The sequence below is a fragment of the Crinia signifera genome, chromosome 2, assembly GCF_055691185.1.
Source record: "Crinia signifera chromosome 2, ASM5569118v1, whole genome shotgun sequence".
Taxonomy (NCBI): domain Eukaryota; kingdom Metazoa; phylum Chordata; class Amphibia; order Anura; family Myobatrachidae; genus Crinia; species Crinia signifera.
The window spans coordinates 65,866,841-65,893,041 of record NC_139218.1 but is presented as its reverse complement, the minus strand read 5'-3'; the positions used below and the strand labels follow the sequence as shown (position 1 = coordinate 65,893,041).

General features: G+C 43.9%; 1 protein-coding gene across 2 annotated transcripts in view; it reads right to left on the bottom strand.

Annotated features, from left to right (window-relative positions):
- Positions 1 to 514: 514 nt before the first annotated feature.
- The window catches only part of LOC146059767 (Na(+)/citrate cotransporter-like), a 96,277-nt gene continuing 70,590 nt past the window's right edge, over positions 515 to 26,201 (bottom strand). For both annotated transcript variants that reach the window (XM_083172268.1, XM_083172267.1), the window contains exons 6-13: positions 24,093 to 24,264; positions 20,352 to 20,474; positions 17,213 to 17,428; positions 13,940 to 14,064; positions 12,436 to 12,551; positions 4,902 to 5,063; positions 2,999 to 3,136; positions 515 to 1,537 (exon numbers count right to left, since the gene is read on the bottom strand). In XM_083172268.1, coding sequence (XP_083028394.1) covers positions 1,409 to 1,537; positions 2,999 to 3,136; positions 4,902 to 5,063; positions 12,436 to 12,551; positions 13,940 to 14,064; positions 17,213 to 17,428; positions 20,352 to 20,474; positions 24,093 to 24,264 — 1,181 coding nt within the window. In that variant the 3' untranslated portion in view covers positions 515 to 1,408. The remainder of the gene's footprint in view (positions 1,538 to 2,998; positions 3,137 to 4,901; positions 5,064 to 12,435; positions 12,552 to 13,939; positions 14,065 to 17,212; positions 17,429 to 20,351; positions 20,475 to 24,092; positions 24,265 to 26,201) is intronic.

Sequence of the window (26,201 nt, the reverse complement as noted above, 5' to 3'; positions counted from 1 at the left end):
AATTTTGTTTGTCATACCAGACAAAATATGGTACTTGTTTCCTAGCAGGGCGCCCGATGGGACCCGACCGACCCGATTTTTGGGCTTTAAAGACGTTCCCCGTACAATTAAAAAATCGGTCGCATCGACCTGATTTTTACATTGGACCCAATGTAAAAATGTTCCCTGAGACCCGATTTTGCATTGGACCCAATGTTAAATGCCCCCCACACCCGATTTTTAATTGTATACCCCTCCATGCCACCCCATTGTTAACGCAATGCCACGGTGAACGTCAACCCGAAGCGTGCGCAGCGATCCCATGAGGGGCGGCGTTGCGTGTCCTCCGACCTTTTCATACGCCCACTATCGGCGTGGAGTTGATATTCTATAGTGTGGCGAGCGCAGCGAGCCACCTAGCCTGAAGCGTGGCGAGCGGTCACGTAATACGTGTGAAGTAATGCGCGTGCGCTCGCCACGCTTCGGGCTCGGTGGCTCGCTGCGCTCGCCACACTATATAGAATCAACTCCATGCCAACGTGGATAGTGGGGGTATGAAAAGGTTGGAGGACGCGTGCCGCCGCCGCCGCTCGCCAAGCTTCGGGTTGGCGTTGATCGTCGCGTGTCGTTAACAATGGGGGGGCATTTGACATACTAATTACCCATCAGAGTGGGTATACAATTACAAATCGAGTCTGTGGGGGCATTTAACATTGTAATCAGCCATGAGGGTGGCTGGGCTGTACAATTAAAAATCGGGTCGATTTGGTCGCATCGCATGCGATTTGGTCGCATGCGATGCGATCGACCCGATTTTTCCGACCCAATTTCATACAATTAAAATAGGTGGCGCCCTGCTAGGAAACAAGTACCCAAAATATGTCCCACTACAGCTAAGTAAGGCCTGCCTACTTATTTTACAAACTGATACTTGCTCGTTAGTACTTGGCTTCCTATATATCAGGAAGTCCTTGGGCTACATACTTGCCCCTTAGCCATTTGTTCTGGAAGCAGTACACATAACATTTCCACCATCAGACAGGAAAAACTGGAACATATCAAACAGTAAGCAGCAACTTGTGCATAAGTGAAATTATGTACAATGAACAAATATTTATTTAGACTGTCTGGTATTTTAATAATCTTCAATGCTAAAATTCCTATTCATATAATCTCCAGAATGGTTATTTATAATCTCTTATTGCTACACTATTTCCTTCCTTTTTTCCTTTAAATAACATAAAATATGTAAGAGTTTGTCTCCTTGTTCTTGAATGTGCAAAGACGGGGACATTTTGTCCATGTTTCTTTTGAATCCAGTAACCTCTTTGTTTAATATATAATAAAAGTGGCTCCATATTAATCTTCCATAACCATCAGTGTAGCCATGTCCTGATTACATGGTGACTTGACTTGAAATGCTTTTCCATCAGTTTCCATCTGTAATGTTGGCCCAGGGAGGGAAAGTATCTAAATTGAACATGGGGCGGCCCCAACTGTTGATGGCTAACGCAGTGCATAAAATGCCAATAACATTCATCATGATGCCAGTTTTTACCTAAAACATATAGATAAAGAATGAGGTCTTATAAATATGGATTTGAGCAACCATCATGGATAAGTTGAACTAAACCTATTATTGAACGAATAGGCTAAAATCTGTACCATTATTGTTTAACTGAAGAAAGAACAAGTAGCTGAGGGGTAGATTTATTAAGCTCGGTGAAGTGATAAAGTGCCTGGATTTATCACCGGCCAATCAGCTCCTACCTGTCATTTTTCGAACCAAGCCTGTAACTTCACAGGTAGGAGCTGATTGTCCGGTGAGAAAAACCAAACACTTCACCGAGCTTAATAAATCTGCCCCTTAGTGCTTTGTGATCTATGGCAGCCAATCAGATATTGGGGGAAATTTATGAAAAGTTTGGAGAGAGAGATAAAGTTGGCCATATATCTACAGATTAATTGTCAGATCTGGCTTGGTGGAACAAAACCCTGGTAAATGGATGAGGGAAAATGACAGTTGACCATTTGCTTTGAAATGCTGGAAAACTGCCAAAAGCTGTCATTCAGATATTTCAGTGTTTCAACCAGCCAGATCTGACAATCGATCTGTAGATGTATCTTTAAGCGGAAAGGGAAAAAATGTCATTTTTCAAACACAGCGTGTAACATGACAAAGCCGATTGGTCAGTACTTTATTTTTGTTCATGTTATCTCTCTCCAGGCTTTAATACCACTCACCCAAATTGTTTACTCACCATCAAATGATTTTTACACTGGGCAAAGTCATCGCAGGCTCAGATTAGCTAGAAACGTGCTCGCTCAGGCATGTCCAGCATTTTCCCCCTCCCTAGCATTTTCTTAGCACTCCCACTAAGTGGCCGGTTTCCACCTCCAGGCGCCTACTTCCTGTCCTCCAGCGTGGAGTTGATTTTATATAGTGTGGCAAGCACAGCGAGCCACCGAGCCGAAAGCATGGCGAGCGCAGCGAGCCCCTCGAGGGGCCGCGGAATACATGTAAAGTAATCCGCGTCCCGTCGTGGGGCTCAGTGCGCTCGCCACACTATATAAAATCAACTCCACCCCGACGTGGATAGTAGGGGTAGGAATGGTCGGAGGACGCGTTCCGCCACCGCTCGCCATGCTTTGGTGTGGCGTGGATAATGGGGGGGGTGCCTAAAACCTCATTGTATGTCATACAATGATATTATTGTATAGCTAATGTAATGGCATCGTACACCCTATAAAATCGCATGCGATCACATGAGATTTTGCGGGAGGTGCGATGCGAAGCGATCCCCCGGGGCTAAGAGAGCAGTGAATAAATTACATAGGAAAATCGCATTGCATCACATGGCCCTTACAATGGCCCATGGGATGCGATGCGATTTTCCTAAGTTAACGTACGTATGCAAATGGGGCGCCCGTCTACTACATAAGTACCGAATTAAATATCCAGGACAGTTGTGAGATTAAATTAAGTGTGCTTACAATCATTAACTTGAAAACAACTTACCATATCTAACACGTGGAGGTGGCCATATGAGAAGACGATGGCATTTGGAGGTGTTGCCACAGGTAACATGAAAGCAAATGATGTACTGAGGGTACAAGGAATCATTATGTACAGTGGGTTTACCATAATAGATCTTGCCTGGAAACAGAGAATGCAAAGCATGAGAAAATGAAAATCCTTAAATGATATCATCGAAATAAGCATTTATCACATATAACAGATGTAGCCGGCCTCATCTTTGAGGGGCTGACGAAATTATCGCCAGCTCCAGCCAGGCGATGCTCGCACGCCCTGTGGCAACGGAGCTCCCCATCGCCGTCCGGCGCCGCCCCCGCTAGTCCCCATTGCTGCCCAGACACCCCCCCCCAACCCTGCCCGTCTCCCTGAAGCAGAGACGGGCATGGACTCACTGCCCAGCCTCAGAGAGACAGGGACGTGCGTGAGACGCACGCGCATCCCAGTTTAAAGGAGTCCATGTCTGCCGACGTTTGCCAGAGGGGGAGTTCTCGCGGGCGCCGAGCAAAGATGACAGGGGCTCCATCTGTACATTGAAATTATAGTAAGTCCAGGCTGATCTAAAATGTTAATTGAGGCATAGGTTTACAGGAGGCAGGACGGCACCGTGTGAGCTGCTCCCACCTGGCCCGGCTGCGGACGGGTTAGTGGATGGGAGAACTCCCCCAGCACTGGCCTCCTTGCCTCAATCCAACTTTTAAAAAAAGTTTTTCGGATTGAGATTGTCGGAAACGGGGCCAAAACATGTCGGATAAAAGCAGGTGGATCAGCAGCTATTTAGACAATCCACCTGGTTTTCGACAGGTCAGAAGGCCCTTCCAACCTATTCAAGTCGAAAACTGCTGTCTTTCTAACAAGACGGCAGTTCCAACAGCAGTTAAATATACCTCACTATTGGTACACATGACAAAGCTGTTCTTTTTAACCTTTAATTTCTGTTAACTTTGATAGAGGGAAGCTGGTGTAAATAATGCTCTTTGCAATTTTTAGATTGGTGAACTAATAGACATGGACACTGACATGCTATGTTTTATCTTCAAACCATTTTATGTTATGAGGTTTTAGACAATGGGCCTGATTCAGCAAAAGCAAAATATTTTTTTTATGGGCAAAACCATGTGCACTGTAGGGGGTGGAAATGTGACATGTGCAAAGAGATTTGGGTGAGTTATTTTGTTTCTGTGAAGGGTAAATACTGGCTGCTTTATTTTTAAATGCCAATTTAGATTTCAGTTTGAATTCACCCCACACAAATCAAACTCTCTCTGCACATGTTACATTTGCCCCACCGGCAGTGCACATTCTGATTTACTCGGAAAGGCACAATCACTCTCTAACGGACAAAACCATATGCACTGCAGGAGGGGCTGATGTAACATTTGCAGAGGGAGTTAGATTTGGGTGTTTTATTGTTTCTGTGCAGGGTAAATACTGGTTGCTTTATTTTTACACTGCAATATAGAGATCAGTTTGTTTTTACACTGCAATATAGAGATCAGTTTGAAGTACACCCCCCACCCAAATCTAACTCTCTGCACATGTTACATCAGCCCCACCTGCAGTGCACATGGTTTTGTCCATTAGAGAGTGATTGTGCCTTTCCGAGTGAATCAGAATAACGCCCACAGTGTTGCCCATTACAATCCATGCTGAATCAGGAGCACTAAAGTTGCCAAGTGTCAATAGTTATATGTAGTGCTGGTGCTTTGAGAGACAATCAGTTTAGAGACATAGTAATTTAATGTCATTATGGTTGACAATTTGGATTACGTTTCTTTGACTGTTTATTCTAATCTTAATTGTCATGGTAACATGAATAAGGAGTAGCTAACCATATTAAAATTCAAAAGGCAATGTTATATAATATTGCATGGTTGGATAGTCCTACCATAGAAGCAAGGATGGGTAGAAAGAGAGTAGCTGTGGCAACATTGCTGGTACATTCTGTAAAGACTGCAATCATCGATGACAAGATAATGGCAATGGCCCATGGGGGAATGCCATGCAAAAATGTCATCTGTTGACCAAGCCAGGAAGACAATCCAGAAACCTGTGGAAAGGAAAAAACAGTTAAAGGACACATTAGGAAAGAGGGCCTTACTCATGAGAGCATACATACTATTGGGAAGGGGGCAGACAGAGAGGGGTGACACAGATTGAGTTGACATTGAGCATTGAACAGTGGGTTAGGATGAGAGATGGTTGGGTTTGGTGAAGTTAAAAGCTATATAGAGTGGTGGAGAGTCTGATAGGGAGAGGTAGAGACTTCTAGCGATAGGGTGCAGCATGTGAAAAATTTTGAAGCGTAGAAATGGGTGGAAGTAAGCAGTTGGCAGGAGAGGCAGCATGCATTAGTGTAATGAAGCCTGGGTCGGAATGTCGGGTTGCTTTCACACCGCACCTCAACCTGGTTGATACGTCATAAACCTAGTACTACTACCATAAACATTATGTGTGTAAGTGGTGCTGCTACTGTGGGCATTTTTCGTATAAGAGTCGCTGCTACTGTGTGCATTATATGTGTAAGGTGCGTTACTACAGTGGGCATTATGTGTGTAAGTGGCACTATGACTGTTCAAATTATGGGCATTATAGTGTTGTTATTACTGTGTTGTTATTACGGTGTTGTTATAAGTGTTGTTATTACTGTGGGCATTATGAGTGTAAGAAGCGCTACTACTGCAGGCATTATGAGTACAGGCATTATGTGTATTAGCAGCGCTACTACTGTGGGTAGAATGTGTGTAAGCAGGGCTAGTACTGTGGGCATTACTGTTTCTTTGTAGGGTATGGAAGGGTGAACATTTAGAATTTGAACTGAAGCAAGTCTGCATTTGAGCATGATTTCCTACACTGGCGCTCAGTGGCATGTGAGCATCTGTTGCATTTGGTGTGCCAGGGTTGAGCTGTTGAATTAGGAGGGTGAATAGTGGTCAGCGGATGACAGAATTAAGAGCAGAGGTAAGGAAGCATTATGTAAGGAAATGGCTTGTGCATGGCATGAGAGAGATTAAGAGAGAAATCAGCTGAAAAAGGAGAAGAAGAAGGTGGTGTCAACAGCCTCAATGTTACACTAAGTGATGGTAGCCTAAAAAAGTCAGAGAGGGGAATGGGGAGTTGGAGAAATCAGAAATCTCACAACCGTAGTGAAGTGAGCTCCAATTCATATGGAAGGGTAAGGAGGTCCACTGGAAAAGATCAAGTGAAGATGACAGTTTAAGGAGTTTAGAGGAAGGATATTTTGTGGGGATATCGACAGGGATGTTAAAATCACCTAAAAAAAAATGGAGGGGGTGAGGAAGCCAGCATGCAAAGTTGTTAAGATATTTAAAGAGGATGCCGGGGGATGATAATTTACAGTAAGTCGAAGATTGACAGATTGGAAGAGGCATACAGCTTGAATCACTAATGTAGAGATTTTCGGTTGTGGGTTTTGTAAACAGGTACATGGCATGTGATGGTGGAATTTAAGTGGTCTAGCACAACCCATTTGTCAGGGCCCTGATTGGAAAACATATGCCACTCCCCTTTTATAAAATCCTGAAAAACGATACAAGACACACACTATCTATCTATCTATCTCTTTCCAAGAGGAGCCTCACACTGGGCATTTCGCCCAGTGTGAGGATCCTCTTGGAAAGAGATAGATAGATAGATAGTAATGGGTGGCGATTTTTTTTTGCGTTTTTTTTTTCGCAAAATATGCTGTTCGGGCATTTCCCGAATATCGCATATTTTATAGGGTGCAATTCGCGGCAAAAAAAAAATCTCACTATTTGCCGCGAAATCGCACATATTGAAGTGGTGATTTTTAGTCACACTTCAATTCGCATCCAGATGTTTTCCCATTGGAAAGTATCTAACTTGCACATGTAATAGGGTGCGATTTTTGGTAAAGGTTACCAAAAATCGCAAAAAAATTAGACCAGGTTCTGGTTGGCGAATTTGACAGAACCATGCACAGATCATTGTGATCTGTGCATGGTTCTGTCCAAAAAAAGGGTTAAAAATAAAAAAAATTGAAAAAAATGCGTGGGGTCCCCCCTCCTGAGTATAACCAGCCCCGGGCTGAAAGAGCCGGTCCTGGTTTCATAAAATCACAGAAACAACCAAGTCGGGGTTCTGTGGATTTTATAAAACCAGCACCAGGCTCAAGGGCCGGTCCTGGTTCCCAAAATATGGGGGACAATATGACTAGGGGTCCCCCGTATTTCAAGAACCAACACTGGGCCCAACCAGCCAGCAGGGTAATGCCACAGCCGGGGGGAGACTTTTTATACAAGTCCCCCCGGCCAAAGCATTCACCCCCTGACCGGTCAGCATGGGCAGGGGTCCTGGGGGAGTGGGGACCCCCCAAAGAAGGTGTCCCCCGCCTCCAGAACTTACCTGCCCATGCTGAAGCCCGGGGCTGTTCTCGATGCCCCTGGATGGTGGGCATCAAGCTGATAAATGGTGTAAAAAAAAAAGCCTCCCCCTCATGCTGGGACTTGGAGAACCACAAGTCCCAGCATGCGGGGCATTAAAGGGCCCGCTGGCACTTGTAGTTCCACAGTAAAAGAAATAGTTAAAAAAAACACACTGACACCCAGTAAAAATAAAACTTTAATACATACAAAGCCCACACATACTGATACTTACCTATCTTGAGCCCGTCGCTAGGTCCCTGGGTCCGGTCCGGGGGCTTGGTTCCGGGGCTGGTCCAGGTCTGGGGCTTGACTTGACTAACTAAAACACATACTGTACATTGTGCATACTACACTTCTGACAAAAGTAGAGGCTCAGTGGCAGGAGGCAAAGCTGGAGTAATTTGACAATTGCCTTCCAGGGGATAAAGTTTTGTTTGCCTAGGGCATTCAATTGGATAAGGCCAGTTCTGCTGCCACGCCTCCTTTACATGAGGCCATGCCCCCTTTTCACTTCACCGCACAATGGTCCCACCTGCTTCAGGTGGGCCTGTGTGCTCAAAATGCTAGGGCCGATTTTTGGTCCCAGTCCAGCCCTGCCTTCCATCACCCCTTTAGTGTGTTTATTATATATGTAGCACCCTTCACATTTATTATTACCTCTTAGTTATGTAAGGGGGTCCTGTGCCCTGGACTTGTCTCAGAGTAGTGTTAGGGTCTTGTCCGATAGAAGTTACCTGGACGCGGTGGACAAGCCCATAATAATGGCCATCATTATGCTAAGAACCTCAGAAATGCAATATAGCAATGATATTAATAGGCAGGGGTTAAAGTGAGCCGGAACGGGGCACTGAGTTCCGGCAGTTCAAATTGAAGCCGAAATTAAGTTCCGCCTCCTTCAGCCTTCAGATTTCCCCCAGCGAGTCCAGCAGGCGGCAGGCTTTATTAAGCCATAGTAGAGCTCCGTCTGTCTCCGCAGCCCGCCCAGTGTAGCCCTGCAGCCCGCCCATGTGTGTACCTACAATGACATACAGTCACAGACGCTGTGTGTGTGACTCACAGTCTAGATGCAGCGCTGCCGCTGATGAGAGGATGGACTCTGCTGAGAGGCAGACAGCATGACTCACCGTCTGCCTCTCAGCATTGATTCATCCTCTCATCAGCGGCATAGTCAGCACTCATCGCCCAGCAGACAGTGTGTACGGCTATCCCTGCCAGCCGTACACACTGTAGTCAGTGTCTTACCGCCCGCCACCGCTGCCACACATGGAAGCTGACTGACACATAGGCTCTGCTCAGCCCTGTCAGTCAGATGGAAAATATGAATAATAATGTGGTGGGGGGTGGAGCTAAGGGGGATGATGGGAACTGGCACATCCTGCCTCCTCCAGTCCCTCTGCTGATGTCCGCATGCATCTGCGTGTGCTGATAAGAGGTGAGGAGCTGCAGGCAGACGCCCTTTTATTATTATTTGTTTGACCTGTCCAGAGCAAAAAAGCGGGTAACAAAGATAGTCAAGGACCAACTACATCCTGGCCATGGCTTGTTTAACCTGCTGCCATCAGGCAGACGCTACAGGGCTATTCCCACCAGGGCCACCAGAAGCCTAAAAAGTTTCTTTCCTCAAGCGGTTCACCTGTTGACACATGAACTCATGAACTCCTCACTGTCTAGTTGCGCCATAAATCTTTGCACATAATCTAACACGGGTGTCCCCTCGGAATAACTTGCTTTATGACTGTACATGTTCCCCCACCTGTTTATATTGTTTATTGTTTATGCTGTTTACCGCTCACACCAACATAGACTGGCGAGCTGCGACCAAGGCCCCCCTTGGTACAGCTGGGTCATCATGGAGGAGAGAAGGCGGATGATTGATCCCCCTGGGCAACATGGCGGTAGTCCAGTCTAGCGGAGACCCCCACAGGCCTGGTCCCCATACAACTGGACACCTGATATCACTCAAAGCAGAGTCCAGTTAGTGGACCCCTGGCACAGCGGCAGAGGAGGACCCCCTCTCTACCCAGCGATGACCTAGTTATGGCCCCAGGCCTCGTTGGCTCACGCGCTCACAGGTTGATCCTCAGGAGGAGGACAAAAGAAGAAGAGGCCTCTGCTCCAGGAGACGTCCTTCCCTGCAATGGTCCTGCAACCCAATGAAGGCCCAGTCTTGGCCCTCCCTTCCCCCTGTACCCACCCCTCAACCGCAGCCCCAACCATGGCCCCGGAAATGCTGGCCACCCCTCAGCTTCCCAGGAGATTGGGACTTTGCCATAAAACACGCTGAATAAGAAAAAGACCTGTTCAGGTCCTGCTGCTGACCTGGAAGTAACTTCGACCAAGATGGCACCACTGATTGCTGCCTAGGAGCTGTGCAGCTCAGCCAAATATGTTCCTCCGACTTATATAGATCTGTTTTTCTGTACTGTCACTGTTTACTTGTTACCTATCTGTGCAATGACCAAGTGGTGCCTCTGATGGCTGCCTGTGTGCTGTGCTCAGCCAAATATGTTCCCCTTCTCTCCTCTGTCCTGGTCCACCAACCTCCCCAGGGTGCACCTAGTGTATATCTATCTGTACGTGTTAAATATATAGATATATATCTGTACGGGAAGCGGTCATCTATTAGAATGAACTTAGGTCTACAGTCATTAGGTCGACCCCACTAGGTCGACTGGCAGGAAGGTCGACCTGACTTAAGGTCGACATGGGCCAAGGTCGACATGACTTAAGGTCGAATTATGCATAAATGTCGACATGAGGAAGGTCGACTGGTCATAAGGTCGACATGGGTTTTTTCACTGTTTCTTGAGCCGACATGTGCCGACAGGCGGTATTTCATGCCCTACCATCCACTAGGGCAGTGGCGTAAGTTTGCCGCAGTTGCCCGGAGGCAAGATAAAAATTGGTGCCCCCCCAACACACACACACACACACACACCATCTTATATAAATATATGTATGCATGTATGTGTGTTATGGATATTATGTTTAGAATAAAGAGAGTGTGACATTTATGGTCCTGCTAGGAGGAGGAGTCAGCCACAGAAGCGATATTAATGGCTTTCAATTAACTTATTCAAACTTACAGGGGAGGAGAGGTGCCCCCTTGGGAGCAGGAGCCCGGTGGCAGATGACTCCATTGCCTCCCAGAGTTACGCCTCTGCACTAGGGCGTGGTGGGAGAATAAAATAGTGTGCCGAGCGCAGCGAGGCACCGCGCCCGAAGCATTGCGAGCAAAGCGAGCGATGCGAGGGTCCGATTCTCATTGCCAACTGTGTCCATGTCGACTGTGTCGACATTCGGATAAAAAAACAGTGAAAAACCCATGTCGACCTTATGACCAGTCGACCTTCCTCATGTCGACCTTTATGCAAATTCGACCTTAAGTCATGTCGACCTTGGCCCATGTCGACCTTAAGTCAGGTCGACCTTCCTGCCAGTCGACCTAGTGGGGTCGACCTAATGACTGTAGACCTAAGTTCATTCTGACAGATGTACCGCTTCCATCTGTACTGCCACTGCTTACTTGTTACCTACTGTAGCGGGCTGTTGCACAGCAATCTAAACCAAATTCCTAGTATACGCAAGTATACCTGGCCAAACAAAGCGGATGCTGATTCTGAATATTTCAGGGTTGCCTCCTGGAGAGGCTTCTCCCGGAGAGGAGATTTAAAAAGTCGGCAACTCTGGATTATTTTATGGATTTTTTTTATATTGGATTTATGTATCCAACCATTATTAAATAATGAGTTAGAACAGTAAGGTCATGTGCACACTAACTCATTTTAGTTTAATTTAAAAAAAAATGCCCTGTGATGAACCTCTGTGTTTGAGAGAATGGTGCTACTTGCTGGGATAGTCCTCCCGACCAGTTAATCTTCTGATAAGTATATTACAGCCGTTATTGTACTAACCACTCACAAGAAGCACAACACTACTAGGGACTTTACCTAGCATAAAATATGGGAGGATTGAACACCCTCATCAAATGCAAAACGGTTCTGGCAGATGTCTTGAACTTTTAAAGACAGTATTTCCATAGTGAGTTAATACGGTTTTCCCCTGGCATACATTTATGCAAGAGAACAGTATGTTCAGCCAAACACAATTTGTTTTTGAAAGCAACAATTTTCTCTGTGATGTTAAGATTTCCCTGTGTGGTGAATTTTTTACTTTATTTGGTTTATATTTAGCGTGTCCTGTCCATGTATACCCTGTGAAAGGAACAAATTCTTCAGAAAAGGGTGCAGGTCATATTACAATGAGCATACGACTACTGTGTACCCTGTTTAGAATCCCAGGGTCAGCTCTCTGTGATATTGGACAAATGTCATTAGGTTTCCATGTCCGAGGCACGAATGACCCCCATCCACTAGCGCGATATGACCACTTCTCATGCAATGCCAACACATTGCTGCGACCGATCGCATAAAAAAGTGACAGACGGCATGTCATTACCTGCAATCGCGATGCGAGTCGCGTTCTTGTGCACCTCGCATCGCAGTCACAGATCCTACGGGCTGCTATGAATATTTGTCACAGCCCGTAGCCCCTGCTAGGCTTGCATACGAAACATTATATGTCAAAGGACCGCATACAATGTATTGTATGCGTTCCTGTCCTCCTGAGAGCCGCTGGGTGAGATGGCGGGGTACCGCATGTGATACCTCGCCCTAGTGGATCAGGCCTTTAAACTACACTATAAAAATTCACATGGGCATAGAAACTTCCAATTCTTCATGTATTTATTTAGCACTACTTATTACACAGCGCTGTACAGAAAAGGAAACCTAACCAGGAATTGAACACATCACCCCATTGCTGTGAGACAGCAATGCTGGCCACTGTGCCACTGTGCCACCATGTTGCATGGCAATATTGTGTACAATTACACAAATTGTATGCAGTTTAAAAAATATTATATATATATATATTTAAAGCAAACTAATATCCTACAAAAGATATCCATACTGTCTCAGTGCTCACTTCAATATTAATAACAAAATAATTACTTACATCACTCCCTTTTGCGAGTGCGAAGCCTCCCCCTAGAAGAATAACAATACTCCAGGGCATCTGCTTATGGACCACCTTCCATGTTAGCAACGGTGCAGACATACATGACTCCTGTTCTGTAAATAGGAGGATATTCTTGAGGAACTACTATTTATATAAATGGAATTAAAAATAATCCAAAGTGATCAAGAAATGTAACATTGTAATTGATGCCATTTTGATAAAGCAATCAGACAGTTAACCAGGGAAGTTAATCCCCCGTAGAGTAATTAAAACATTGTGCATAACCACTGATACATACTATACTATATGATTTCTAAATTGATTTACCTGGCTTAACAAGACAATGGTCTTTATATATTACATTGACATAGAATACCCAGCAAGCTTGTAAATCTGGTTCAGCCTATCCAATGACGCTATCAGAGCGTGGTATAGAGGATGTATGGGAATTATATAGACAATCATTATTTGGATCTCATATGGTCCACAGGATGGAAATTGTTGCCAAAAAAAATTCCACACTTTTAAAAAGTTTTTGGGTGTCATTTTCTTGGTTTAATCCTATGTGACCACAGTTTGTAATAACATATATCCACACTGCTTCACTTCATTCGCCATGTTCCGGTCAAGGCGAATCCTCCGCTACTACTGCGTATGGCACAGGTTACTATTCCCAATTGTAGTACTTGTGGTTGGTAGAGTAAACCGTGAATAATTAGAAAAATAAGTTAGCCCCTTCAGTGGCAATCCCGAGAATTTTCCGGGCTGTGCCTCAGTGCCCAGTCTGGCAAGCCCGGAATATTCTCAGGATTGCCACTGTTTAGAGCCGGGCAGCGCTGCTGAGTTTAATCGCTGCCAGGCTCCCTCTCCTCTGCCGTGCCTCCTCCTCCCTCCTCCTCCCCCCTCCCCTCCGGGTTTTCTATTGAAGTCTCCGGTGCCGGCTTATGATAAGCCGGCTGCAAGGAGCAGTCACAGGGCGTCGGGGCGGCTGATTGATAGTTTAGCGGCGCTGCCCAGACCCGGGCAGAGAGTGGTGGTTTTTTTAGGGAGCGCTCCCCATAAAAAACTCGCCACTGAAGGGGTTAAAAAATAAAACATCCGAAAATGGGTGTTGACCATTCTCATGTTGACCTTAAGCACTGACGACCTTTTGACCCTGTCAACCTTTTGACAACTGAATGCATGTCTACCTATTTTTCCATGCAAAACCATGACTTATCAATGATTGCCACTTCAATAAAATTCTGAGATCGGCTGGCATCTCGCACTTCCGGCAAGCTTGCTCGGCATACTGTTAAATCTTGCCCGTTATTTTAATAATTTTTGTTACATAACATACTGGATTTTATACATAATAAATAAACAGAAATTAAGAAATGGGTCCAGCAACCAAGTAAAGTTGTATTTGCCAATACCACAAACCAAGGGAAGCCTCAAATGTAACATACCGGCATTTGCATAAATAAAAACCAGTAATGATGATTTTGCAGTACTACTGTACCTTCTTCTGATTCTTCAGTGTCAAAGCTGTTGCTTTGCTTGCCACAGGTGATCTTAGGCCTTTGTGCTGGTAGGATAAAAAGCAGAACAGCTACAAATATAGCGACTGTGGCATCTGTCACATACCTGCAGTAATAAAGAGAGAGAGAGATAAAGTTTATTTAAACCAAAATAGAATTTATATAGTTTTTTTATACAATTTGGCCCCTAATCATTGGGTACTATGAACTCCCCAATAAGGGTTGGTACTCTTTACCTAGAAGGGCGGCCATCGCGGTCATTGAATGCACTTTAAAAATCGGGTGCGACGCGACCGACGCGATGCCCGCGATTTCCCATAGGGAACAATGTTAAATGTCTCAATTGACCCGATTTTCCTGTTCAATGCCTCAATTGACCCGATTTTTCCATAGGAAACAATGTTAAATGGCCCACAGAGGCCAAATAGGCACCCTGAAGTGTGAAATGGCCCCCACAATTGTTAACGCCACCCCACGATCAACGTGAACCCGAAGCGTGGCGAGCGCAGCAAGCCCGCGAGGGGCGGCGGTACGCGTCCTCCGACCTTTTCATACCCCCACTATCCACGTAGGCGTGGAGTTGAGAATAGAATAGCGTGGCGAGCGCAGCGAGCCACCGAGCCCGAAGCGTGGCGAGCGCAGCGAGCCCCGCAAGGGGACGCGGATACCTGTGAAGCCCGCGAAGGGACGCGTTTACCTGTGAAGGTATCCGCGTCCCCTCGCGGGGCTCGGTGGCTCGCTGCGCTCGCCACACTATTCTATTCTCAACTCCACGCCGACGTGGATAGTGGGGGTATGAAAAGGTCGTAGGACGCGTACCGCTGCGCTCGCCACGCTTCGGGTTCACGTTGATCGTGGGGTGGCGTTAACAATTGTGGGGGCCATTTCATACTTCAGGGTGCCTATTTGGCCTCTGTGGGCCATTTAACATTGTTTCCTATGGAAAAATCGGGTCAATTGAGGCATTGAACAGGAAAATCGGGTCAATTGAGACATTCAACATTGTTCCCTATGGGAAATTGCGGGCATCGCGTCGGTCGCATCGCACCCGATTTTTTAGTGCATTCAATGCCCGCGATGGCCGCGATTTTTTTACCTGCGATGACCACGATCAAAATCGTGGGCGCCGTGCTAGGTAAAGAGTACCTAAGGGTTTGTTTATGAAGGCGAGACAAGTTCTGTCTTTTGTGTTTTCAACAGAGATCAGGCTTACCTCAGCTTCTCACAATTTACTAAGAGGTAAACTATGGAGAAATCACTAAACATCTTTCTACTGCTTGAAATCGTCGCAATATACATTTAAGGGGTACATTTACAAAAGCTTCTAAAAGTGAAATGAAGTGATGTTGTTAATAGCAACCAGATTATATAATGTCTCTATTGCATCCTATAAATTAGGGCCAGATGATATCAAGCCTTGATAAAATGGAAAGTGATAAACCTCCAGCCAATCAGCTCCTAATTGTCATTTTACTACAATTGATGCAGATCGACCCCGATGTGCGCTCCCGTGTAGTGCAAATCAAAAAGATAGTCTTGTCAGGCAAGATTATACAGTAGAAATGGAATCGAATGGCATATCGAATCGAATTGAATTCCACCTCGAACCGTGTGCACCCACTATAAGACTCCAATAGACAAGCATGGAAAAGTATATCTGACAATACCATCTTATCCATCCACCTGACACTCACCCTATAGACCACTGGTAGCCAACTCCAGTCCTCGAGAGCTACTGTACCAACAGTTCACATTTTCTAGATCATCTAGCTAGGGCACAGGTGTGTTCATTACTCACTGACACATTATAAATGATCCACAGGTGGAGCTAATTACTTCACTTGTGATTCTGTGAGGAGACCTGGAAAACGTTAACTGCTGGTAGCTTTCGAGGACTGGAGTTGGCTACCCCTGTTATAGACTATCTGGATGCAAATCACCATATGATTTTATTTGAAGATGCAATGAAAGGCTGCATTGAAGTAGTGTCCCCAATATGCCCATTTCCTCAATAACGACCACTTCCCCTTTACCTATAATGTGTGTCCATCCTGAGATCTATCTATCAATGGGGCAGATGTATTAAGCCTTAACAAGAAAAAAATGCAAGGGTGATAAAGAGAGATAAACGTCCAGCCAATCACCTGCTAACTGCCATGTTATATGCTGTGTTTGAAAAAAGTCAGTAAATAGCTGATTGGCTGGACAGTTATCTCTCTTTATCACCCTTGCAGTTATCTCTTGTTAAGGCTTAATACATCTACCCCAGCGTGTGTTATCTAGCCCTCAGAATTATATGATATTTGATGTAGTGTGTCTGTTATTATGTTTTTTGTAATGCCCATGTCAGAGTAATTGCTGGATAGTTGCTTCACTTCTGCCATATACTCTATTCGTTCATTCTTTCATTATGGATGTCAGCCATATCCTGTATTGTGTTTGTTGGCCAGGCCATTTCTTCTACTCTTCATTGATTTGTGAATTGTTTTTGTGCTATGATACAGACATTTGTTTTCAAAGTAATTCAATGTCTGTTACTACATTAACAATACAAGCTTTGTTCAATGGATTTGTTAATCTGATTTAAAAAAAATTGCTATCCCTATCACTTCCCGCATCTGTGTTTGTATTCACTGTTACACAAGAAGGTATTTTATTCCTGTATCAATTACCGACACATTTGATACACACAGCATCAGACAACTTAAGGTGACCATACACTACTGAGCTGATCGAATGTATGAGTTCTGTACCCGGTGCCCTCCTGTTCGGCCTTGGATATACAGGTGGGTGTATTAGGCGGCACTCTCGGATTTTATGGTGAAAAAAATTCCTTTATTGGTCCTCAGGGCGGGCGCACGCCCGAAACATGTCGGACCAATAAAGGAATTTTTTTCACCATAAAATCCGAGAGTGCCGCCTAATACACCCACCTCTATATATATATATATATATATATATATATATAGTCCTTTTGCAAGTGATGTATCGCATGTGACCCTGTTTTCCACTGCCAGGAGTGGGCCCAAGCCGGTGGTCGGATGTCCGACCTCCGACTCCGATGTGCACATCGGATCGGACGGGGTGTCAAACACATGAAATTTTGGCTGATTTCTCGGCAGGATCCGAAGGAACCGGGTGAAATCAGCCCAAATTGCACAATTGCATTTAGGTCTTAAGGTGTAGAACTTCGATATACCGTACAAACATGCCACACAAGGGAAGAACTAAATAGCAAATTCAGAAGCCCTTACTCCACGTTGTCCTTATTGAACAGCACAGTTGCCCAGCCTTTGACAAATCCAGGGTCTCTTGTAAACCAAAGAATGACCAGCAGAGTAAATAGCACAAGCACACTGGACTCTGCAAAGGAAATGGGACCCAGCTTGCGGTACTCTTCTCGGATGATGTTATAAGCGGCTCGTTCCTTCTCTGACTTTGTGGTTCCACAGCCCCACGTCTTCTTGAAGCTTAATATGAGGAAAAGGTGAGGTGGTTACTCTTTAGTGAAGAGATAAAGGTTGTTTCAGGAAGAATACTTTAACTCCTTCGATCTACTTGCACAGACCTGCATTTCTTACTGATTAGTCCAGTAGATGTCCCTAGGAAATGATAAGATACAGAAATGGAAGCTAAATAAGAGAAAAGAGAGTATAGCTAAAGGAGAAAAGGACAGCACAAAAATATAAAAAATATAATAATACATACCAGGTAGTAAGGTAAATAAACAACTACATACTTCCCAGTTGTCAGATTTTGTCAGAACAGACATTTCAGGCATTTGGGGAGGTTCTCTAAACTAAAAATGCAGTAAAAATTTTGGGATGCTCTAAGCATCCCCTGCCGGGTTACCAGATTTTTCTGGCGATGCCCCATAGAAGCCTATGGGATTCTACCGCGACCCACTGCTGCCCCGCACTGACCCACCGCCACACGCATCGACCCCCTCCGCCCCGCATTGACCCCCCCCCCCCCATCACCTGTGTCCGAGCAGCACAGTGTTGTGCTGCCCGGACCTGTGACCTCCTCCTCCCTGCACTATGATCCTCTTTTGGGTGCATGGATGAGGAGAGCCCGGCGCAGCAGCAGCAGCGCCGGGTAAGGGGAGAGCCGCCGGGTCCCCACGCTGACTCTCACGGCAAAGGACATCTCTTAACTAAAGGGCTGTCCTTTGCCATAATTATCGCATATGTTAGTGCATATGCGATAATTATGAATGTGGTAGCCGGCGATAGGGGGTGCGGATGTTAGCGCATCCCCCCCATTGTCCTGCCGTCTCTCCCATAGTCTCCTCTGATGGTGGGAGTTAGGAGGACCACTTTCAACCTTAGTGCACAGCATCATAGGGGAAAGGGACTGGGGCAGGCACAACAGCACCAAGAGCTCTGTATATGTCCCAAAAGAGATGAAAAGGGCGGGAATCTCCTGACCTACAAACCTCACACAAAGTCACATCCCTAATGTCGGTTGGCCATCTCAGGCACCCAGGAATGTCACTCTTTGGGGTAAATTTACTAAGATGGGAGTTCTATAGAAGATGGGATGTTGCCCATCGCAACCAATCACATTCTAGCTATTATCTTCTAGAACAGGGATGGGGAACCTTTGGCCCTATAGCTGTTGTGGAACTACACATCCCAGCATGCCTTGTTACAGCTTTGCTATGTGGCCATGCTACAACTGTTGCAGGACATGCTGGGATCAACAACAGCTGGAGTTTCAACAACAGCTGGAGGGCCGAAGGTTCCCCATCCCTATTCTATAAGGTGCTAAATAAAGAAGTAGAATCTGATTGGTTGCTATGGGCAACGTCTCATTTTCAATAGAACTTCCATCTTAGTTAATGTACCCCTTTGAGTGCTTAGAAAGTTGGGAGGTATGTAGTTACATAGTTTACGAAGCAAGAGATAGCCAAAGAAGCAAGGCAGAAGGAAACAAGACAGCAGAAGTCAAGTATGCATTATGCTGCTGGACTGTACAAGTCAGGTACTATTGCCAGCAATGTCCAACTCGTTACCATGACTACACTTGCCTTGCCTATCCACTAGGACTATGGCAATACATGAATTAGATATACATTATATATAAAATTGCTAGATGCTAGTACTGTAGTTAAATTGTATCATCTGTATAACCTCATATCATGACTACATTTACTTAAGCTTCTAAAAATGAAAAGCGGTGATACTGCCCCATAGCAACCAATCAGATTCTGTCCTACATTTTCTAGAATGCAATAAAGAAATGCTAGACATAAACTGATCTGACGCTAATACCCTGTTCACATCGCACCAAAATTACCGGGTTCATGCAGGATTTTTTGTGGTTCAACTAGGTAATTGGTGTGATGGGAAAGGGGTTACCGGTTACAGCTAACCATAGCAACACACTGCAATACAAACCGGGTAAAAAGAAGGGTTCTTACCGTTTCATTGCCATGTTGCTGTGCAGTGCAAATGGGTTAAAGGGGTGAAGTGACCCGTTTCCCGTTCACACTATGGAGGAAGCAGTGCTTGCAGCAGCGCTAGCTCCAAGCGCAGCCTCCTCCCCCGTGCCGCCACATGACGTTCACGGAACCGGCAATATTGCCGGTTCACTGATGTGATCTGAACAGACCGCACATGCAGGGTCGCACTGGGACTGAACCGTTTCAATGTCCTGGTGCGACCCTGCATTTGAGGCCTGAAAGGGGTATAAGAAATGTGCAAAATATCCGCTGCAAGTGCTAGCATTGCTCACATTTGCTATGTAAATTGTTACTGTTTTTTAGCACTATGTTTCTACTATCTTTAAGTATATTATCGCCCTCAAAAACAAGAGATGCCTCTGTATTGTGTTAATTGTGCATATTTGGACCCTGTTATGGAACCTCTGCGTAGGTTCTTCAATATGTCTTTCACCCTTGTTTTCATGGCATCTCATTAATAAAATGTATATTAAAAAATAAAAGAAAAATGTTTACTTGCCAATTTTCATAAAGAAACCCAATTTCCTCTGAAAAAGCTATTTCAGTAAAGAATTGGATCACAAATATAATTTGCAGTGTGTTCACCATGACAATAGCTTGCAGGCCGTGTAGATTATATGACAGACATTGTCGACAGTCAATAGGTAGACACCAAAAAAATCGACATGCATAATGACGACACTATCAAAAGGTCAACATAAATAATGTCAACACATGAAATGGTCAACATGATGTTTTCACAATTTTTTTTTTATGTCGACACATGACCAAATGCTTCAGGCCAGGTGCCTTTACCAGCCCCAATCATTAAAAAAATGGTAAAAAATTGTTTTTAAAATCGCCATGTACTTTTTGTATTTATTAAACATACAGTATTGCTTAGCCATAGGAACACTGACATTATGGTCACAACAGGTGGAACTTACTTTATTCCCATGAAGGAGATCTGGAGCCAAAGCCAGGCCATGAGCAGCATTATTAACATATTGGGAAAGGCAAATCCAAACCAAGAGGCAAAATTCAGAATATCTCCATTGTTTGGAAACATCCTAAATAAAGAAAAAGACAAATACATAACTTACAATGAAAAAGCAATTTCTGTATAAAAATCACTTTTCACAATTTTGTAAAAATTTTAAATAAAGAAATGTACATATTGTGTTATAATATATCTGAAATAGAATGCTAGACCCGGATTACCATATCATCAATACCACTAGGCTCTTGATACAACCGACACACGCAACACCCACAGACTGTCAGGAAGAGACGCGGGATGTATGTTTACATCTGGCGGCTCCTCCTTCTAATTACCGCTATTGGCCAATCAGGAGTCGCTAGGCGGCCAATAGCGGTATTCGGGAGGAGGAGCCGCCGGATGTAAACACACATCCGGCGTCTCCTCAGCCAGGTACCCACAGCCCAGGGGTACTGGGGACAGCCCCAGTCTTCAGCCTGGGAAGATAAATCCTGAAGGAGTGGACCCCCTTCATTGGGAGGGTCCCCCCTTTCCCAGGATCCCTGGTCAGGGGGTTAATGCTTTGGCTGGAGGACTTGTATAAAAAGTCTCCCCTTGGCTGAGGCATTATACTGCTGGCTGGTTGGGCCTGGTGCTGGTTCTTAAAATAGGGGGAACCCATATTTTGCTTGCTCCCTGATTTTTTTAAACTAGGACTGACTCTTGGAGCCTGGGGCTGGTTATAGCAGTGGGGGGGGGACCCCAAGTCTTTTTTCTAATGATTTATTTTGCCATTTTTTTACACTGAAGCTTGCGGGGATCTGACTGATCCATGCAGGCTTCTGACAAATATGCTTGGAAAATGAAGCATGTTTTTCAGGCGTATTTTACCAGCAATTAGCAGCCATATCCTGCTAATTGCCAGTAATTAGTGGCTGTATATTACATATTACATACGGCCGCTTAGTAAATTAGGAATCAGCATTCTTTTAAACGGTGATTCCTATTCTTTTAACGTATACATTTGTAAATACGAATGAGCCATGAATACGAAATGCCGTATTTTTAGCATAGAAAATGCCGATATTATGAATACGTATAAAATAGGTGTTCCCCCACTATGTATTCATAGGCTGTAATAGACTACTGGTTATTTTATGTGTATGTAATAAATTGATTACTAATGCATTTATTGGTCTCTCATTTCATAGAACATGTTCTCCAGACTTTGTGGGTTGGTTACTCAGTTTACCAAGTTTAATTGAATGTCTTATTTTCTATTGATATCTGCAGGAGAACCGTGTCAGAAGCTGCAATTGGTCATTTTAGAACTAATATTAGCTAATTTTATGAATGTGCATCTGAGTAATTCTTTCTAAATGTAATGTGCCTGCAAATTATGAAAGTAATGCAGAACTAAGGTTTTAGCTACTGTATAAACAGATATATTATTTCCATATTTATAAGGGTATACAGTCGTTAGGCCGACATCATTAAGGTTGACATGCATTTTCGACACCACTGAAGGTCGGCTCAACATGGCTAAGGTTGCTAGGGTCAAAAGGTCAACACAAGCATTTTGTCGACAATGGGAAAGTCGACAATAGTTTTTCACTTTTTTTTTTAAGCCGACATGTGCCGACAGGCGGTGTTTCATGCCCTACCATCCACTAGGGTGTGGAGGGAGAATATAATAGTGTGCCGAGGCCGAATCATGGGGAGCGAATCCATGCGAGGGGACGCGGTGCACTTTTACGGTGTCCATTTTGACTGTGATGATAAACTCCTGTCAACTTTTTGACTGTTGACCTTCCCATTGTCGACCTAATGCTTGGGTCGACAGTTTGACCATGTTGACCTTTTTTATGTGTTGACCATAAGTGGTCCACCCAATGCATGTCGACCTTAATTTAGTTGACCCAATGACCCATACCCATTTATAAAGTAGATTCTCGACTTAATTGTTCTTCTCATGAGTAGTTCTAATAGAACATTTATAGTTTGGGGATATTCTTGGTATACCTCAATGGCCTACCCCTAGTGCACATAAAATGTTTTATTTAACTCTTTGTGTGCCAACATCTCTGTAAGAGATGCTTAAAATATTGGTTAAAAATGCCAGAGTCGCTCATATTTGTTATATAAATTCAAATAAAAAAATGTGTAAAAAACATTACATTACAGGTCATTTTGCTGAATAAAATTATTTGGCAATTTTCCCACTTTTTGACATATTCACTTGGCGCTCAAAGGGTTAAATAAAATGGTAAATAACTAAAACAACAACAAAAACAACAAAACAGTTAATAGGTAATTTTATAGTCATTTGTAGTATGGCCCCCATACTGTATATTCCAGAACACTGAGTACGAACATGCTATGAATGTACAAGCAGTTGCACTACAGTAACAGCGACTTATCCTGATTTGAGGGTCACAAAAAGTAGTATAGAGACATAGAAATACATTCCCCCCCCCCCCCTCAGTTTCATCAGAATTCTGAATAAACATTGTGGTAAAACAAATATTTTGAGATAATGTTTTCTGAACTCAAAACAGATCATTTTCTGGGAAAACTGACACTCCTTATATATAACAAATAAAAAGGCATGGCACCACATTTTCATATTTCATTTGGCTATTGCAAGTAGAAAAGGGATGCAGTCAAATTACCAACAGATCTTTGTTGTGACGCGGAGATTCGGACGATGGGAGGGGCATGCATTCGGCGAGGCGGCCTTTACCTGCTCACAAAAGAGCAAATATACGCAGCCTAGGTCTGAATCGGGCCCTTATTTAGCAGACGAAGTCGGTGCACTGTTTTTTTTTTATTTGTTTATTTAAAATGAATGAATCAATCACCATAACTGCGCAATTATCCTAGCAGGTCTTATGTACTGTGCTTTACTGTTTACATTGTAATGAGCTGTAGGGGTAGACTTACTAAGCAGTGCTTTTAAAAAGGTGCCTCATCTGTGCTGTAATTCAAGAGGCAAAACAGAATGGGATCATTGGATAGACAGTAACTAGGTCTACAAGCATTAGGTCGACACCACTAGGTCAACATGACCGAAGGTCGACATGTCAGAAGGTCGACATGGGTTAGGTTGGCAGGGTCATTAGGCGAACACAAGCATTATATCGACATGGGGAAGGTCAACAGCCAAAAGGTCGACATGGGGTTTTTCATGTTTTTTTGTCCCGAATGTCGAGACAGTTGACATGGACTCTGAAACATAGCACTGCGTCCCCTCGCATGTTTCGGGTTTGGGCTAAATAAAAAGGAGGTAGATCATACCTACCGACTTTTAAAAACTTCTCTCCGGGGCTAAAATGACAACGATTCGCATCATTTTAGCTGCGCCCCCTCCCTGCGGACCCGCAAAATTCTGCATTTTATACTGCGGGGAAAGGGGGAGCAGGGGCTGTGGCGTTAATGCGGGAGACTTACCCACCTTTCCGGTGGGGCAGGAGGGGGACCCGATTTGTGGGACCCTCCCGGCCATTCCGGGAGGGTAGGCAAGTATGAGGTAGATTCTATCATAGCAACATCCCATTTGAAATAGCACTCTCGTCTTAGTAAATAAACCCCTATGAGAGTATATATATATATATATATATATATATATATATATATATATATATATATATATATATATTTATAATAAAAAAAATACAATATATGAATGCAAAATATTACATCTACTTACGAGCTAACCTGTCCTTTCAGTACAAGGTTTGGCCCAGTTCCAGTTAAAGTGGCGGTACCACCAATACTGGCGGCATAGCACACACACAGCATCATCCCCTTGTTGATATGCTTCTTCTCCTTTTTCTCTTTAGCTTCCAAGGAGACATCTTGTGTATGTCCATTTGCCACATCTGGAGAAAGAAAATGGCAATCCTGATAAATCATTGTACAAGTAAGCAATAGGTGTTTAGTTTTTATTTGATAGAAAGCTACATCATAATGAATTGGCCCTAATGCTAATGACATTCAGGCAGTGGAGTTGACCAGTGGAAATCCCTGGTGGCCCCACTGCCTGAGGGCCCTACTGTACCTCCTCTTCTAGTGTCAGGTTCAGACAGTATACTCAAATGATTCATTGTTACTTTATTATGTGGTCAGTTACATGGTAGAATAGGTACAAGGATTAACAGACCAGGCACTGTAGTATCCGGGTTGTGTGCAGGCTGTGTCCTCTATAATGGCTGGCAAAAGACTCTATGGTGGATACAAGAACAAAAAAATATAAGGCGCTGGATAATACTGCTTCTGGTGACAAGAACCTAGGACTACCCTAATCCCACACACAACCTCCAAGAAAAATATATAAATATATCATAATACATTGCGTTTTTACATACTATGTACGTATGTACCCTATAACTGCTAGCTATTCAACCAATTGTGTATTAACCTATTTTACAAACAGGCTATGTAAGTTATTCATACGAGAAAACCAAAGATCAAAAGTCCATAACTCATGTTAACTTGAGAACATGTATGTGAATATGTAAATAGAATAGTTAAGTAAAGTAATATTTCACTATTTATACCATAAACAAACAGAGAGCCCTATAATGTGCTTCTTATGTGAACAGAAACCTTCTCTAAAAAGCAATAGAAAACGTCTGATACTAAGAAAGAATAACTCTTTAGGTTAAACTGCGGCCATTGTGCATTTCGTGTGAGGAGAAACCAGCACTGTGTTTTCTTTTCACTATCAGCACTTTTTTTAGTTTTAGTTAATTTATGACTTTTCAGCTCTGATTAAGTAAAGTGTTTGGGAACCTTTACATTTTAGCTGCTGCAGAGACACCATTACTTTGGTTAGTAGTAGTACGTTTATTTATAAGGCGCCACAAAGTTTCCGCAGCGCCGTACATAGCAAGCAAAAAAAACAAATTACGCCTAATAACAAATGTAAAAAAGACCAACAGGAGACCCTCAGATATCGGGGGCCAATTAGCTTGAGTTAAAGCACATAAGTTAAACTAGATTTAGTACTGACACTTTAAGTCTAATTATAAAAATGTTAAATGTTATGATGTAGGTGACAACAATGGGGATAGATGTCTCCACCAAGTGTTAAAGGAGGCATTAAAGATAGATGACTCTCTCAAGGGTCTCAAAGGCGAAGTGGATAGGGTCCCACCATCCACCCATTGAAAGAAAAAGAATAGATATGGTGTTAATTGTTAATTGTAAATTGTTACGTGCCTGATACCAAATGAAAAGAGACCAGTAGAAGGCTCTATGACAAAGGGAGCTGATGGCCCTGACCCTAGGCACAAAAGTTAAGTTAAATTGGTTTAAGTTCTGGTATACTAAGCCCATATACTTAGATATTTACTTGATTAGAACTAAAATTCTGTGGTTCACTTTGGTCCCCCCAAAACCCCCTCGCTCTGCTGTACATCGGTAGAATGTGGGACGCCATAGGCCTCCCATGTCTAAAAATGCAGAGTATCTTAAGTAAGCTAGTTTATAACTTCTGTTTATGCACCAAAACCCCCATACTTTACCCACTTACTCCTATATGTGTTTTACCTCCCCTCCCCATTCACACTCTCCCCCCCCCTCAAAGTCCCAGGAGATATGGGCTGCTGAGCCCAGAGAAACGAGACTATAGAAACAATGGCTAGCCTAAAAATAATCTCCCTAAATGCTAAAGGGCTCAATATCCCCGAGAAGAGGTCCAAGCTCCTCCACTCAATGTACACGGAAAAAGCAGATGTAGTTTCTTTCAAGAGACCCACTTTAAAAAAGGCTCGGCACCAAAACTAGCATCCCGCCACTACCCGACAGGCTACTT